Source organism: Dipodomys spectabilis, unplaced genomic scaffold, assembly GCF_019054845.1.
Source record: "Dipodomys spectabilis isolate Male_0828 unplaced genomic scaffold, ASM1905484v1 ptg000089l, whole genome shotgun sequence".
Classification (NCBI taxonomy): Eukaryota; Metazoa; Chordata; class Mammalia; order Rodentia; family Heteromyidae; genus Dipodomys; species Dipodomys spectabilis.
The window spans coordinates 15,865,874-15,880,498 of record NW_024870766.1 but is presented as its reverse complement, the minus strand read 5'-3'; the positions used below and the strand labels follow the sequence as shown (position 1 = coordinate 15,880,498).

Genomic DNA, 14,625 nt, shown 5'->3' with positions numbered 1-14,625 from the left:
AGGGAAAAAACAAATCGTTTAACTAGGGATACAGGTGGACCCATTGCAACATTGTGAGCTACAAGTTGTTATGTCGAAAAATGAACTTTACAACTTTGGTGGAGGGGGGGGATCGGAGCGGGGAGGTGGGTTGAGTATGGGAAGGGATGGGAAGGGGAAACAAAGAGGAGGCAACAATGAGAAATGTACTCGTTATCTTGCCCTTGTAATTGTAACTCCTCTGTACGGTATTTTCACAATAAAAAAAAGAAAAACTTGAAAAAAATTCCTCTTTGAGAAAAATAATTGTCTGAACAAATAATATAAAAATATTGATATTTTAGGGTTAGAGTGGGTTACTCTATCTGAAGTTTTATTCAGTGACCATTTGGCAAAAATAAATAGTACAAACACTTTGTAATTCACTAGTATCTTGAAGCTCTGTCCCTTTCCGTAGATAACAGAACTGGGAGGAACTCCAGGATTAAATTTTGAGAACCATAATTTAAATGGAGTTTCTGCTAAAAGAAGACTGATGAAAAAGAGAAAACTGTATAAAATTATTTTATCTAGTGTTACCAGACATTTGCTCAATGTCTAGCAGTCTTAAGGACAATAAGACTCAAACACAGCATTGGTAGAAGGGAAGAAAAAATTCCACAGTTTTTACTGAATAAGTGACTGCAAGGGATTGTGAATTGATGAGAGAAGTAAGGAAAAATAATTTCTGTGATGATTCAGCCTTGCCAGGATTGCTAATAAATCATTGTATTTGGAATTTTGTAGTCATAATGTAATTGATTCATGGTATAATATTCTGATCTTATGTGCATCTTTCTCTACTTTTGTACTTCCTAATTCTTCCCCTTGATTTCTTCATCTTTTCCTACTACTTCTCATTCTCTGTTTTCTTTTGTCATCACCTTTTTTCTTATAAAACTCTTCTGACTTTCCTTTCTCTCTCTTTCTCTTTCTCTCTTTCTTTTCCTTCCTTCCTTCCTTCATTTCTTCCTTCCTTTCTTTCTTTCCTTCCTTCTTTCTTTCTCCTCTTCCTCTTCCATTCATTTAAACTATAATGTAATTGCTCTACAGGAAGTCTTTATCTACAGTAGAGATGTTAGCTTATTATTTCCTTCTTTAATCTTTGTTTTATATTACAGAAACAAAAGCTCATTCAGTGGAATTAAATGTCAAGTGCATTTGAAGCAAGTGAGAAAATATTTCTTCTACCAGCATGTTGTAGAATTCACCATAGTAGGAGATCAGAATAGTAAGATTTTAGAGGGGTTATTTTTACCCTATTTGTCACTGTACCTGTTAACAAGAGAAAGATCAAATTTTTTAACTCCCTAGTGAAATCAGAAGAGTTCTCTTACCTTCCACAGTGAGAAGTAATGAGAAAGAATGAGCTATAAATGGAGTTTAGTCATTTTCACGTTTAAGGCATGTGTTAGCTCCTCAGGAAGAAAAAGGTATGACATAGTTGAAGGTGATATTCTCAATCTTATAGAGTGAACTTTCCTTGCTGTTCTAAAAATATTCCACATTGATAAAGAGAATAGATTTTTAAGAGATTATTATTTTAAAGCCTTGATCTTGCAGTTTTTGAAAATGATCACATAAATTGCTTACAATAATAATTCCCTCTTTATTATAGAATATGATCAAAAGTTGAGCATTTGGGTTGTTGAAGCTTGAATGGAAGGTACAGAAACATTGCTGTCTTTAAAGTAGTTATTTTATTGCTTAGCTACCAAATGGCCTGGAGGGTTCATTCACTTTTCTGGATTCATAGTCCTTGTGATTTTATACATGGAAAAGATACTATCTTTGGGTCTGAGAGTTACAAGACATTATTTTCCGCTACCCTTCTAGTTTTAAATAACTTTTTTATGACCAGAACAAATATTGACATTATTTTAACATTTCTGTTGGTGAATAGATAATTCTGGCTCATGGAATGCCAGACTGCTTCTTGTGGGCTGAATGTACGACCCACACCCTTCAGAGGCAATAAATTATATGTAGATAATATGATGTCCTTAGTCTTAGGGACAAATAGCATGTATCTCAAAGGAGAACTTGATGATAACTTATTGTCAATGAGTTTCCAGGTGATTAACTTGTTTCAGCACAGTGCTAGACTTAAGGCTGAGTGACTTCATTTTGATCGGAAAAGTAGAATGAGTTATGTTGCTAGACTACTTTTTTTTTTTACTCTTGAGAAAATATTATTTCCATTCCTTTTCACCATCAACCATTAATAAATCCCTAGTTGTACAAAGGATCTCAATTTTTTCATTAACTCTAGCCATTTTTCCTGTATCCTGAAGGCCTTTTTAGTCACTGGAGTGGGGACCTAGGTCTTCTGTCACATTTCACACCCAAGTTCCTCTTTTCCTACTGTTTAGTTGCTGAGGTGTATTTGGGTGCTTAATGTTTTTAAACTCAGAATAAGAGACATAATTATAACTTAAGAAGCATACTGTTGACTGGTCAAATGCTTATCAAATAAAATTATTCATCCCAAGACAAAAATAGCACAAAAAAGAGATAAAGAAATGAAACCAAAATAATACTAACAATCCTGGAAACTGCAGAGAATTGGTTGTAGTGAAAACAAAACCTCTTCAAAGTATTTCATTTCCTTTTACATTTATGTTTGGCCCTAATCTTGTTGGTGAGCAAGACCAGGCTTTATATTTATTGATTCTCTTGTTTTGATAATAAATGGAAAAAAAAGAAGTACATACACAAATTTTGATTAGTTATTTAAGAATGTATTACAGACAGAAGAGTATTGAATTTGATTCTGTATATATCAATCCTGTGAATTAACTCAATTCATTTCAATGAAATTCATTCCATGTCTCTGGTTTTTGTAAATTTTTATTAGTAAAACAAATTCTTTTTACTGTATATGTTAAAAAAATGTATAGTGGGGTTTGAATTCAGGACCTTGTACTTGATTACTTGAACCATGTCTTCAGCCTTTTTTGTTTTGCTTTATTGTTTTTGTTGTTTTTTTTTTCCAATATGATCTGACATTCTTGCCCGGGGCCATCTTCCAATCACAGTCTTTCTACCTACACTTCTTGACTATCAGGACCACAAACATGAGCAGCCACATCTGTCTTATGATTCACAAGGGGTGTCACTACTGTTTTGCCCAGGCAGGACTTGGATCACAATCATTCCAGTCTCAGTTTCTTCCCCCCTACATATATGGGATGTGAATACATTTTAGAAAGAATAGTCATAATAAATGCAAATCAAAACAACCCTGAGATACCATCTTACCCCAGTTAGATTGGCCAACATTGAATTTTAGTAACAGCAAATACTGGCAGGGATGTAGGGGAAAAGGAACCCTTATTGCATTGCTGGAGGGAATGTAAACTAGTACAGCCACTCTGGAGAGCAGTCTGGAGGTTCCTCAAAAAAACCCAACATAGACCTTTCCTACCACCTAGCCATACCACTCCTTGGCAGCTACCCTGAGCATCATGAGCCAGGATATGATGAGGGCACCTGCACATCCATGTTCATTGATGCATTATTCACAATAGCCAAAATATGGAAACAGCCCCACAATAGATGAGTGGATCAAAAAAAAAATGTGGTTCCTATGAACAATGGAATTTTACACAGCCATTAGAAACAATAAAATGATGTCATTTGTAGGGAAATGGATGGAGCTAGAACAAATCATGTTAAGTGAGGTAAGCCAAATCAGATAGGCAGGCAAATGGTGCCTATTCTCCCTGATATGTAGAAGTTAGATGTAAAGCGTACTGGGATATGACAAATTTCACAGAATTCTAGATACTCACATACAGTGAGACCAAAAGAGGATATTCTTAGGAGAGAAACACAAAGGTGCGATATCCAAGTGCTTCTTCATATGTATATAAAATAATATACATACTGAAATGAACTCCAAAGATATGAAAACAAAAGACTTTTTCTTCGTTTTTTTTCCTTTTTCTGATGATTCTGTATTCTCTACCTTATATATGGTGTACTCACATGCTCATCTGTGGGCAGGCGGGAGAGGGCACTGAATCAGAGGACAAAGGGTGTAAAGGTGCAGCAGTGGAGTGCACTGGCTGCACTGGACATTAGTGAAAGTGGACTCTGCTATTCCTGGGTAGAGATGGGAGGGAGGGAATGGGAGAGAATGTGGGAAGAGGACACTATGCAAACGGAAATGTACTTATTACCTGACACATGTAAAGATAACTCCACTGCATATAACCTCTAAAACATCACTAAAGTAAATTAGAAAAAGGAATAGTCATAATAGATTATCAAAAATACACCTTTAGAGTAAAATTTACCAATATTCTCTAAAGTGCACGTTATTCTTATAGAACTGGGATTATTTTCTATTATGGCTGTATTAGGATTGAATGTGAGAAGGCAGGACACCTGAATTCTCCAGTTTTATCATTTATAAAGTGTGCTGGGGTAATGAGATGCAGTGATATTGCAAGTCCCCTCTAACTTGATGATCTGTGAACTTCAGTAATAGACAAGGCTCATGTGGAACCTAAGCATGTGATAAATGGGTTCAGAAAGGGGTTAATAAATTCAGGCTTTGCAAGGTATTTGAAAATTGCAAGCATTCCCCTTAAAATGACTTTTAATCATATTGTCTATGACAGAATATATTTTGATGTGGGCAAATGATATTTATCAGATTTTTATATTCTGTTTTTTCATACTGGGAATTAGAAAATAAGGGAAATCGATTTTCTTTTTTACTTTAGGGAAATATTGCTATCTTTTGCTATTAGGTAAAAAAGCAATTCATTTCTAATCCTTAGACCAGGAGGTCACTTTCTTTGTAAATTGTAAAATAAAAGTCTTTTAAACTGGGATTATGCAAAATTTGCTACTTCCCACATATCTCTGAAGAATAAATATTACCTAACTTTACAAAGCCTATCTTTCTCCGAATGAGATAAGTAGAAGAAATTCTGCTGCAAGGCCATGTTGTGACATAAATGTCACTAATGTTTTTGTCTGTTTTATAGGTTTAGTATAAGGAAATTCACTTTGATTAGCAACAAGGTTGGTTAGGAGCAAGAATACAAGTAAGCTCCACTGCCAATACATGGAAAAGTAGAGATATAGGTTGATAGGTTTGAATGATTTTATACTGAAAGGTCATTATGATGGTGTGAACTTTCTAAAAGCCAGATTAAGACTTCTGACAGTTCCCCAGGTATCCTTTCTTGGACCTATTCTCTTCTTTGTATACCTCTCATTCTTTCCCAGCTCCTAAAAATATGCAGTCTTACAATTTTACCCAGATCCTAAACTGTCACATCAATGATGAATCGTTGAAAGGTAGACTTGTCTTCATACCTAGAGAACAGCCAGTTCCAAGTCCTATTATTCTTTAGAGCTATGCTGTTCAACATGGTCAATGTAACCCACATAAAACTGCTGAGCCTTTGAAATGCAGCTAGTCTGAATTGAGATGTGCTGTAAGTATAAAATATTCCCTCCAACTTGAAGGCATCCTATGAAAAAGACTATCAACTATGCCATTAATAACTATGTTGAAAACATGTGAAAACATAATTTAAATACATTGGTAAAAGCTTTACTTAATTCATCTCTTTAATACGTGGAGGGGGGATTTCACTTTTTATTTATTTGTTCGTTTTTGATGCTGGTACTGGGGCTTAAACTCAAACTCAGAGCTTCCCACTCTTACTCAGCTTTTTCTGCTCATAGCTGTTGCTCTTCCAATTGAGCCATGCCTCCACTTCTGCCTTTTTGCTGGTTAGATAGGATTAGATAAGAATCTCTTGAATTTATCTGCTTGGGTTGGTTCCAGACCATGATTCTCAAATCTCAGCCTCTTGAGTGGGATTGTGGACAGTAGCTACAGAGATGACTAGCAAGGTTTTCTTACATTTGATTTTTGTTATGCAGTGTTAGGGAATCAAATTGAGAACTGTATTCATGCCAAGCAAACACAGTATCACTGAAGTACATCCCCACACCTGTTTCTTTAATGTTTAATGTAGTTAGAAAGCTGAAAGTACATATATGGCACACATTACAATTTTAATGAGTAGAGAGGCTCTCTCTGCATCCATCATGTCTCCATTTGCTAGAGTACTTTTCCTAACAGTCGGATGTGCATGATAACTTTTGCAAACAGAATATTGGGAGGTTTTTTTTTATTGCTAAGTTATGTAATTTACCAATTGTGTTACCTTGGCAGTAGTATCTCTAAATCTCCTTTTTAGCATATTCTACATGTGGATTAAAAATATAGAGGGAAACAATTTTTTTGAGGGAGACAATTTCATGTGAATGAAGCATTGTTAGTACAACTCAGTACCTGTCACTTGGTTTTAAAAAAGTACACTGATTTGTTGTGTTTCTGGTCTCCTTGGCACAGGCCGAAATTTTCTTAATAGAGACCCAGAAATACAACAAATCAAAGAAAGGTTGGACAAATGGGATTGCATGAAGTTGCAGAGCTTCTGCATGGAAAAGGACATAGCTAACAAGATCAATAGAAAGCTCACAGATTGGGAGAAGATCTTCACTAGCCATACAATGGACAAGGGTCTCATACTAAAATATACTTGTAACTCAAAAAATTAACCCCCCAACAACAAATCCTCAAAGAAACAACTGCCCAATAAATAAGTGGGCTAAAGACTTAAAGAGAAACTTATCTGAAGAGGAAAGAAGGATGGCCAATAGACACATGAAGAAATGCTCAACCTCTCTAGCCATAAAAGAAATGCAAATCAAAACAACATTGAGATACCACCTCACCCCAGTTAGAATGGCTAAAATCAAGAACTCTAATAACGCAGATGCTGGAGGGGATGTGGACAGAAAGGAACCTTACTGCATTGTTGATGGGAGTGTAAACTTGTTCAACAACTTTGGAAAGTAGTATGGAGGTTCCTCAAAAGACTCCACATAGAGCTCCCCTATGACCCAGCAATCTCACTTTTGGGCATTTACCCAAATGTTTACAAACAAGACCACACTAAAGCTACCAGCATGACTGTGTTTATTGCAGCATTATTTACTATAGCTAAAATATGGAACCAACCCAGATGCCCCTCAGTAGATGAATGGATCAAGAAAATGTGGTATAAATACACAATGGAATTCTGTGCCTTCATCAGAAAGAATGACATTGCCCCATTTGTTAGGAAATGGAAAGGCTTGGAAAAAATTATATTAAGTGAAGTTAGCCAGGCCCAAAGAAACATAGGTCCCATGGTTTCCCTTATTTACAATATCTAGTATATGTCTGAGTCAAGCAGAAAAGGTCAGATAAGGTGATGTTAGGGAAAGGAGCCCTAAGATATGTATTCAAATGTTTTTTTCTTTCATGCGATTGTTTCTAACACATTTATAAGATTATTTCTTTGTTGCTTTGTATGTCCCTCCCCCACAGTATAACCTCTGCTTTCACTGTATTTGATGTCGGTATAATTTGTGGAGGGGAAGGGGAAAAACAAGTCGTTTAAATAGAGATACAGGTGGACCCATTGCAACAATGAGAAGTACAAGACTTTATGTCGAAAATGAACTTTACAACTTTGGTGGGGGGGGGGGGGCGGGGAGGATTGGGTGGGGGTGGGAGGGAGAATGGGAAGGGGAAACAAAGGAGGAGGCTACAATACTTGATGGGAAATGTACTCATTATCTTGCCCATGTAATTGTAACCCCTCTGTACAGTATTTTCACACACACACAAAAAGTACACTGAAGTCTTCTACTTTGTGTGCCATCCCTCTGTGTAAACCAGAGTAGTTCTAGTATGCTGACCTATTTAAATAACATACCATCTTGTTGCTCATAATTTCTACATGATCTGTGTCCTATCACACACTTACCTGGTTTCCTTGGTTGACTGACTCCTATTTGTTATTATCAGTCCAGGAGAGGTACTGCTACAACCAGTCTATATTCCTGTTACAAAGAGTGAGCAACAATGGAAAATGTCATGGGCATTAATTTTGGTAGTCTCTGGGTCAAAATGGCACTCTTCAACCTCACAGCTATGTGATATTGAATAAATGCTTCTCTTCTCTGAAGCTTCATTTTTCTTATTGCTCTATTTAGTTGAAGGCTAATCTCTACCCTTGGAAAGAGAGAGGCTGAAAGATTTAAATGGACTTTAATGCATTTGACACACAATACAATCCAATAAATAACTACCATTATATACATTACCTTCTATTGTAACTGTTTACTTTTCTACACTTTCAACTGAAATGTGAATTGTTGGAAGAAAAGAATAGTATTATATTGGCATCAGTACCACTAAAGCTTGGCAAAGCACCTATAATTCCTCAACATAAAACTGTAAAAAGAAGAATGATGAATAAATAAATAACACCATTGGCAGATAAAAGAGGATTGGGCTTGACCATGTTGGGAGATGAGCATTCAGAGTAATTTAAAATAACTAACGTTGACAAACCCAGTCCAACTGTAAGAAAATCAATCAAAGCATACTTTGACTTTGGTAAGAAGCTGACAGATTTGTACCATCAATCCTTGGTAAAAATCATTTTCCTCCAAGTAGCAAAATAATGAGGAATATCTGGTGCCTATAAATCTTTAGATTTCTTCAACAAGGTATCAATGTTTTTTTAACTCTTATTTTAGAGTTCTGATCATATAAAGCACAAAGAAGAAAAGAGTCTAGAGGTCTAGAGCTATCATTAAGCCAAACCAAAGAAGAGTTATATCTAACTGCTTTTCTTTCATTTTCATTCTTTACCTCTGCTATTCCACAAAAAAAGAAGTGATACATCTGTGTCCATTGAGATATTCATTGGTTCCATAATTCCATGTTGTGGGACATTGTGCAGATACCAAATGCCACTTGAAACCTATTTAATCAAGACTACAGGAGAAGGAGGCCTATTATACCTGTTGTATATACTGTAGATACTACTTTTCTCATGTTTGATTTTGGGCTGTTGATGAATATATATATATATATATATATATAATTATCCATATCTATATCTACATCTATAGAGAGAGAGAGCGAATGACTGCTACAAAAATTCAAGCAGCAGGCCTCAGATTTTGTATCAACAATACTTCTTTTAGTTAAGTGACCCTGGAGGCTGTTGGCAAGTTGCCACTATGAAGTCTGAACATTCTTTTAATTTTCTCTCTGTCAAAGTTGATGTTTCTCTCAAGCTATTACATAATGACTTGGAGAACAAAGAATCCTCATCTCACTAAAGCAAGAAGCCCAGTATTTCCTCAGCACTGAAAAAAAAATCTGAAAAAATGCTTACTATAATTTTTATGTTACTTCTTTGTAATTTTATCATGATCACAATCAATCTAAAAATTTAGAAAAATACTAGTGAGTTCATAAAACATATCCTGGAGGAGAGGAGGATCAAATATACCTGTTGGGAACATATGACATAGTGGAAACTGGGAGAAACTTACAGTATTGTTAGCTGTGGTATCATGCTTACCAGGCCTTATTGTAAATCTTTTAGACTTCTCCAATCTAAATGATAGTTTTGTTAATGAAGTTGTTTTACATTCATTTATCCATTCAACCAGTAATTATGAAATAAAGCATGCCATAAATGAACATGCCATAAATGAGAAATGAGAGACTAGTGGTGGCTCTTCCAAAGTTACTCCTCTGTCTTTTCTAATATCGAGACTTTTATTAGATTCTTGCTTCCCAGTAATCAAGAGAAGATCAGTTTCCTACTGAGACTTACAATGCTATGATACATTTTAAATTCCTTATCAGAAATTCTTTTCAGTTTCTTATTAAAAAAAATTCAGACATTGATGAGCTTTCTAAATAGAAACATAACTGTAAAAGTTAGATAATGATGATCATGTACTCCATTCTATAAAACAAATAGAAAGGCATAGATAGATAGATAGATAGATATGCCACTTTGTACTTATTTTGCTTCTCCCTCCTGGATTCATGGGATAAATAATCCCTTCCCACACCTTTGTCTTCCTACATGAGTGGGAGTTGTTATCTCTCTTTCTGAAGTTAGCAAACAGCAGAAAAAGGATAATACAGTGATCTTCCAAGCAAAGGGCATAGTGTCCTTTCCACAGAATTTAGTACTTGAATTGTGAAGGTCTTTGAAAATGTTCTTTCTTCATGAAATACAGCTCTCATATGGTTTGAGGATCTGGCAGGGGAAGCATACATCTTTCTTCATGTTTGGTATGTTAATGCCATAGATTGATATGCTTCAATGCAATGCATTAAATGTTACTCAAAATATAGAGAGTCAAATCCAGAGTAAAGCATACCTTGAGTTTGTACCAGATAGAAATGAATAAATTAATTTTGAGATCCTCTGCTGTTTATTAACTATTTCATTTTACAATAATAAAGCAGCTAATTAAATTATTTGCAAGGTTAACATAACTTATTATCTAAAATTTGCTTGAACTAGAATTTATATGTGTTTCACAGTAGTACATGGTTTAAACACAATAGTCAATTCTGCAATTTTTTTTATCATAATGGAATGTATCCATGAGCATTTGAGGATAGTAATCTTAAACATTTACACTGACCATAATGGAAAAGAAAAATGTTACAAATTTTTGCAATATTTTTTAGTTTAGGATTGAATATTTTTAGTTCAGTATTAAGTAGTTATTACTTTATTTAATACTTGTATGCCTTCTTATATTGGGACAGACTACATGTTATATGTAATTATTAACAATACCATATTCTATTATTAAATAGAAGTGCCTGCAATGAGATTACTTCTGCATTTTATGAATACTCCCATCCTCACACTAACTACAAGAAATGTAGACCCATTTTATAAGTGAGGAAAAAACTTACCAAGATTTAAACAACTTATCACCACTTTGAGTAATTGAAGAATTGCAGTTTACATTCAGATCCTTCTAGTTTCATGTCTTCTGGACCTAGTCATAATACAAAATACCATTATCTTTGTGGGTGGTTATTGAGCCAATTAACAGCAATTATTTCATCTTTTCTTACTTGATTGATAAACCACTGTGTGCTACTTAGCTCTCAGCCTGGGAATGCATTCTGTGTTCCTACAGGGTTGAATGCAACAACTGTGAGACTGGAGAGCAGTGTGGTACAATTATGCATGGCAATGCTGTCACCTTCTGTGAGCCATATGGTCCCCGAGAATTGGTAAGTATATGCTATTTATGTACATTATTCCATTATAATATTTACTGAGTATCTTGCCAACAAGACATGCTCTTGTTTTTAGAGTTCAGGTGCATATTTGAAACATTATTTACATTGTAAATTCTTTAAATATATCTCAGAATTGGGAAAGGATGATTTTGTGATTGACTTTCAAACATAAAGTAAAGAATTTAGGAATAAAATTGGCCAATATGTCCAATTGAGTATGGTGCATTACTTTGATAAGTTTAAAAAATATGTAAAATGTATACCACAAATTTATATATCATATCTAAACAATTTCTAACTTTCTAGTCTCATATAAATTTGTTCTTAAAATGTATTCTTATTTTAATTTAGCAAGCAAAAAACGTTAGCTGGTCCATTTTATTAAGATATTTTAAAACATTGTTTCCTTACTCTGGAAGAACTTCGATGCATTTACTTTATAAGTGAAAGAACATACTGAATAAACCAACATTTAAACTTCTTTAGTTTATCACAAGTTACTCAGGGCTATTAGCCATTGCAGGCCAAAGACAAGTTGCTGCATCATATGTATAACAAAAGGTGAGCATTTCTAAATTAAAAGCAATGAAGCAACTTGTCATCAGCAAGTGGTTAATGAGCCTTTCATTTTGCCTTGGTGCTTCTTCCTGACATGAAGACTGCATTCATTTCATATTCCAGTAAAAGGATAGTAAAGCAGTTGTTATAGTATATCTTAGCCCAATTACTTTGCTCCTAACACCCTTCTTGTGATATCTTTTATGCTTGGATTTTCTATTTTTCAACTTGAGCTTCAATACTCCTTTCCTCTCCCCGCCCCCAACAATTTCCTTTTCTTGGAGTTTTTAGTGACAGGCTGTGTTTTTTCACCTCTTTGTCACACATTGTTTCACAATCATTAATTTTAAAAGTTTTTCAAGAACAGGCCTCCATAGTAAAGAAGGCAGGAGATTCTAAATAAGCAATTACAAAAGATTTAGTTATCAGAATGTGAAAGCCAATTAATTTTTGGTACTTGGTTCTTATTTCATGCTGCCTGAATATTCCTTGCATGGCCATTCAGTTTGTTACAGATACAGCTTTAATACATTGATGAATTGAAGTTTTTAGTTGAAATTAGATCACAGAACAGAATTAATTAGATGCAAATTAATTCATAATTCAAGTTTCACAATGTGTTACAGTACTCCTGCAGACAAATGCGACTCGTAGTGAAATTCTTCCTGCAAAAATAGATTTGCTAGTACATTTTAAATAGTGTACTATTTAAATAGTGTTCTGAATTATTTAAATAGTATACTGAATTATCTATGAACTTTGAAATACAATTTGTTTTGTCATAGGTAATTGAGCTTAGAACCATTGCCTAATTTAAAAGGTGCTCCTATCCAGTAATATTTCTAGAAGTCTTGAGAAATTATTTTTGCTTTTACTAGTTATTGGAAAAAATGTATCTAATAATCAGATATAAGAATTCATACTCTATAGCATTAAAAACTGAAATATCTAGCTTATTTAATCACATGGGTATTTAGTCCTGATTGTTTCTATGTTTTCCTAAGTTTATTTAACATTAGAGTTGATATCTCACTAAGCTAGAGTTGTATTATGTAATAAATGTGAGTGTAGCTGTTCAACTAAAATGGAAAATATTCAAAGCAATTATCTTCATTTCAGAAATAAAAACATAGAGGTTTAGTTGCCAAAGTTCTTCATAAGACTTTTATAACTAGTATATTATTTTCAAAAGACCTTTAAGAGATCCTTTTGTTTTCAAAATGTCAGATGGTTATAAAGGCTTCGTAACTTTTCAGACTAAAATTCTATATTTATACTAATTATTTTTATATTTTATTGTATTTCCCTAGGATTCATTTATACTATAGATTAAAAGAAAATAAAGATAAATAGAAAGGATTAGATAACATTCACAGTTTACACTAGCAATTTCTGATTCTCAATAATTATTATATTGGTATCTCAGAAGCAAAATATGCAGTGCTATCCAAGTCATGACTATAGAAAATTAATTAATTTGAAGAATTCCATGTTAGGTAACATGTTAACTATACTTCAAAACAATATGACACTTCCCAATTCAATTCAATCAAAACTCTTGTATATTAATTAAGATACCAGCCCCTAAACATCACTTTTTGAACAGCATGACTTCTTCTTTTACATAAATCCAATTCTTACTATAAGTTCTAGGCTCAAGACCAACTTCCCACATGTTACAGACACTCACTACAAGAGGCCAATAAGGTAGTGATAAGTGCAGTATAAACTCTTTATGCCATTTTGATACCATCTTCAGAGTATACACAGAGCTTTAAGTTTATAGAGGAAGAAATGGGACAGAGAAAGAGAAAAGAGAAAGAAAAAGAAAGAGGATAATCTTGTTCTCATGCGATAACTATACCTGTTCAAGGGTGAAGCCTCATTATTATATTATTTTTATTTTATTTTATTGTCAAGATGATGTACACAGAGGAATAATTGATCTTTCTTTGGGGGTAGTTTTACTCTCTTGACACAAAGGCATCGTGAATCAGACTTATTCTTCCTAAAAACCAAGAGAATACAAAGCAAAATGCCAAGGCTTTCTCCTGTTTTTAGTAGATTTGTTATTCTATCAAAGTTGTAAAACAAAGAATTGCAAACTTTATATTCCAAACACACACACACACACACACACACACACACACACACACATATACACAAAGCATATCTGTGGCCAGAGACCTCGTTCAAGGCCTTACCAGCAGTCTAGGTTAAGCATAGGAAGAAGGATCTAAACAGTAGAGAAATGGTAAAACATGAAAAGAATTCATCTCAGTGAGACCAACACCAGAAGGATATAGGTCAGGTGACTTAAGAATTCCCTTGTGTACTGGCAATAGCTCCAGAATTATATCCGGGAAGAGTGAGGATTTAGGAGAGACAAGTATGTGGATGTGGTAATCCTGTGATCTTTATCTCAGGACAAGTCACAGGGAGTCTGCTGGCACACAGAGTCTGACCACTTTGTGGGACAGTTTTGGTTTCCAACATGAGATGTTTACCTGTAGGGCTTGTTATTCCTGGAATTAAAGATAAACTTTGGAGAAAAATAAACTAAAAAACAGGAGTAAAATGAAGATAGACAAGGACTAGATCTTTCTCCAGAAAGTCATAAGGGAGGAAAGTACAAAGGGCAGTATTGTTTGTTTGTGTGCTGGTCCTGGGACTTGAAGTCAAAGCCTAGGTACTGTCTGAGATTTTCTGCTCAAGGCTAGTGCTCTACCATTTGAGCCACCTTCTAATTAAGTTTCCTGAATTTTCCTGCCCAGGCAGGCTTCAAACTGCCAACCTCAAAATATAAGCCTCTTAAGTAGCTGAGATTACAAGCATGAACACAGGCACCCATCTCTAAGGACAATTTTTAAGCCACTCTTATT

At 34.5% G+C, this 14,625-nt stretch overlaps 1 protein-coding gene across 2 annotated transcripts in view; it reads left to right on the top strand.

The window, feature by feature from the left end:
- Positions 1 to 14,625, top strand: part of Reln (reelin) — a 452,156-nt gene that overhangs the window by 208,012 nt on the left and 229,519 nt on the right. For both annotated transcript variants that reach the window (XM_042684785.1, XM_042684786.1), the window contains exon 7: positions 11,080 to 11,176. In XM_042684785.1, the coding sequence (XP_042540719.1) occupies positions 11,080 to 11,176 (97 nt within the window). The remainder of the gene's footprint in view (positions 1 to 11,079; positions 11,177 to 14,625) is intronic.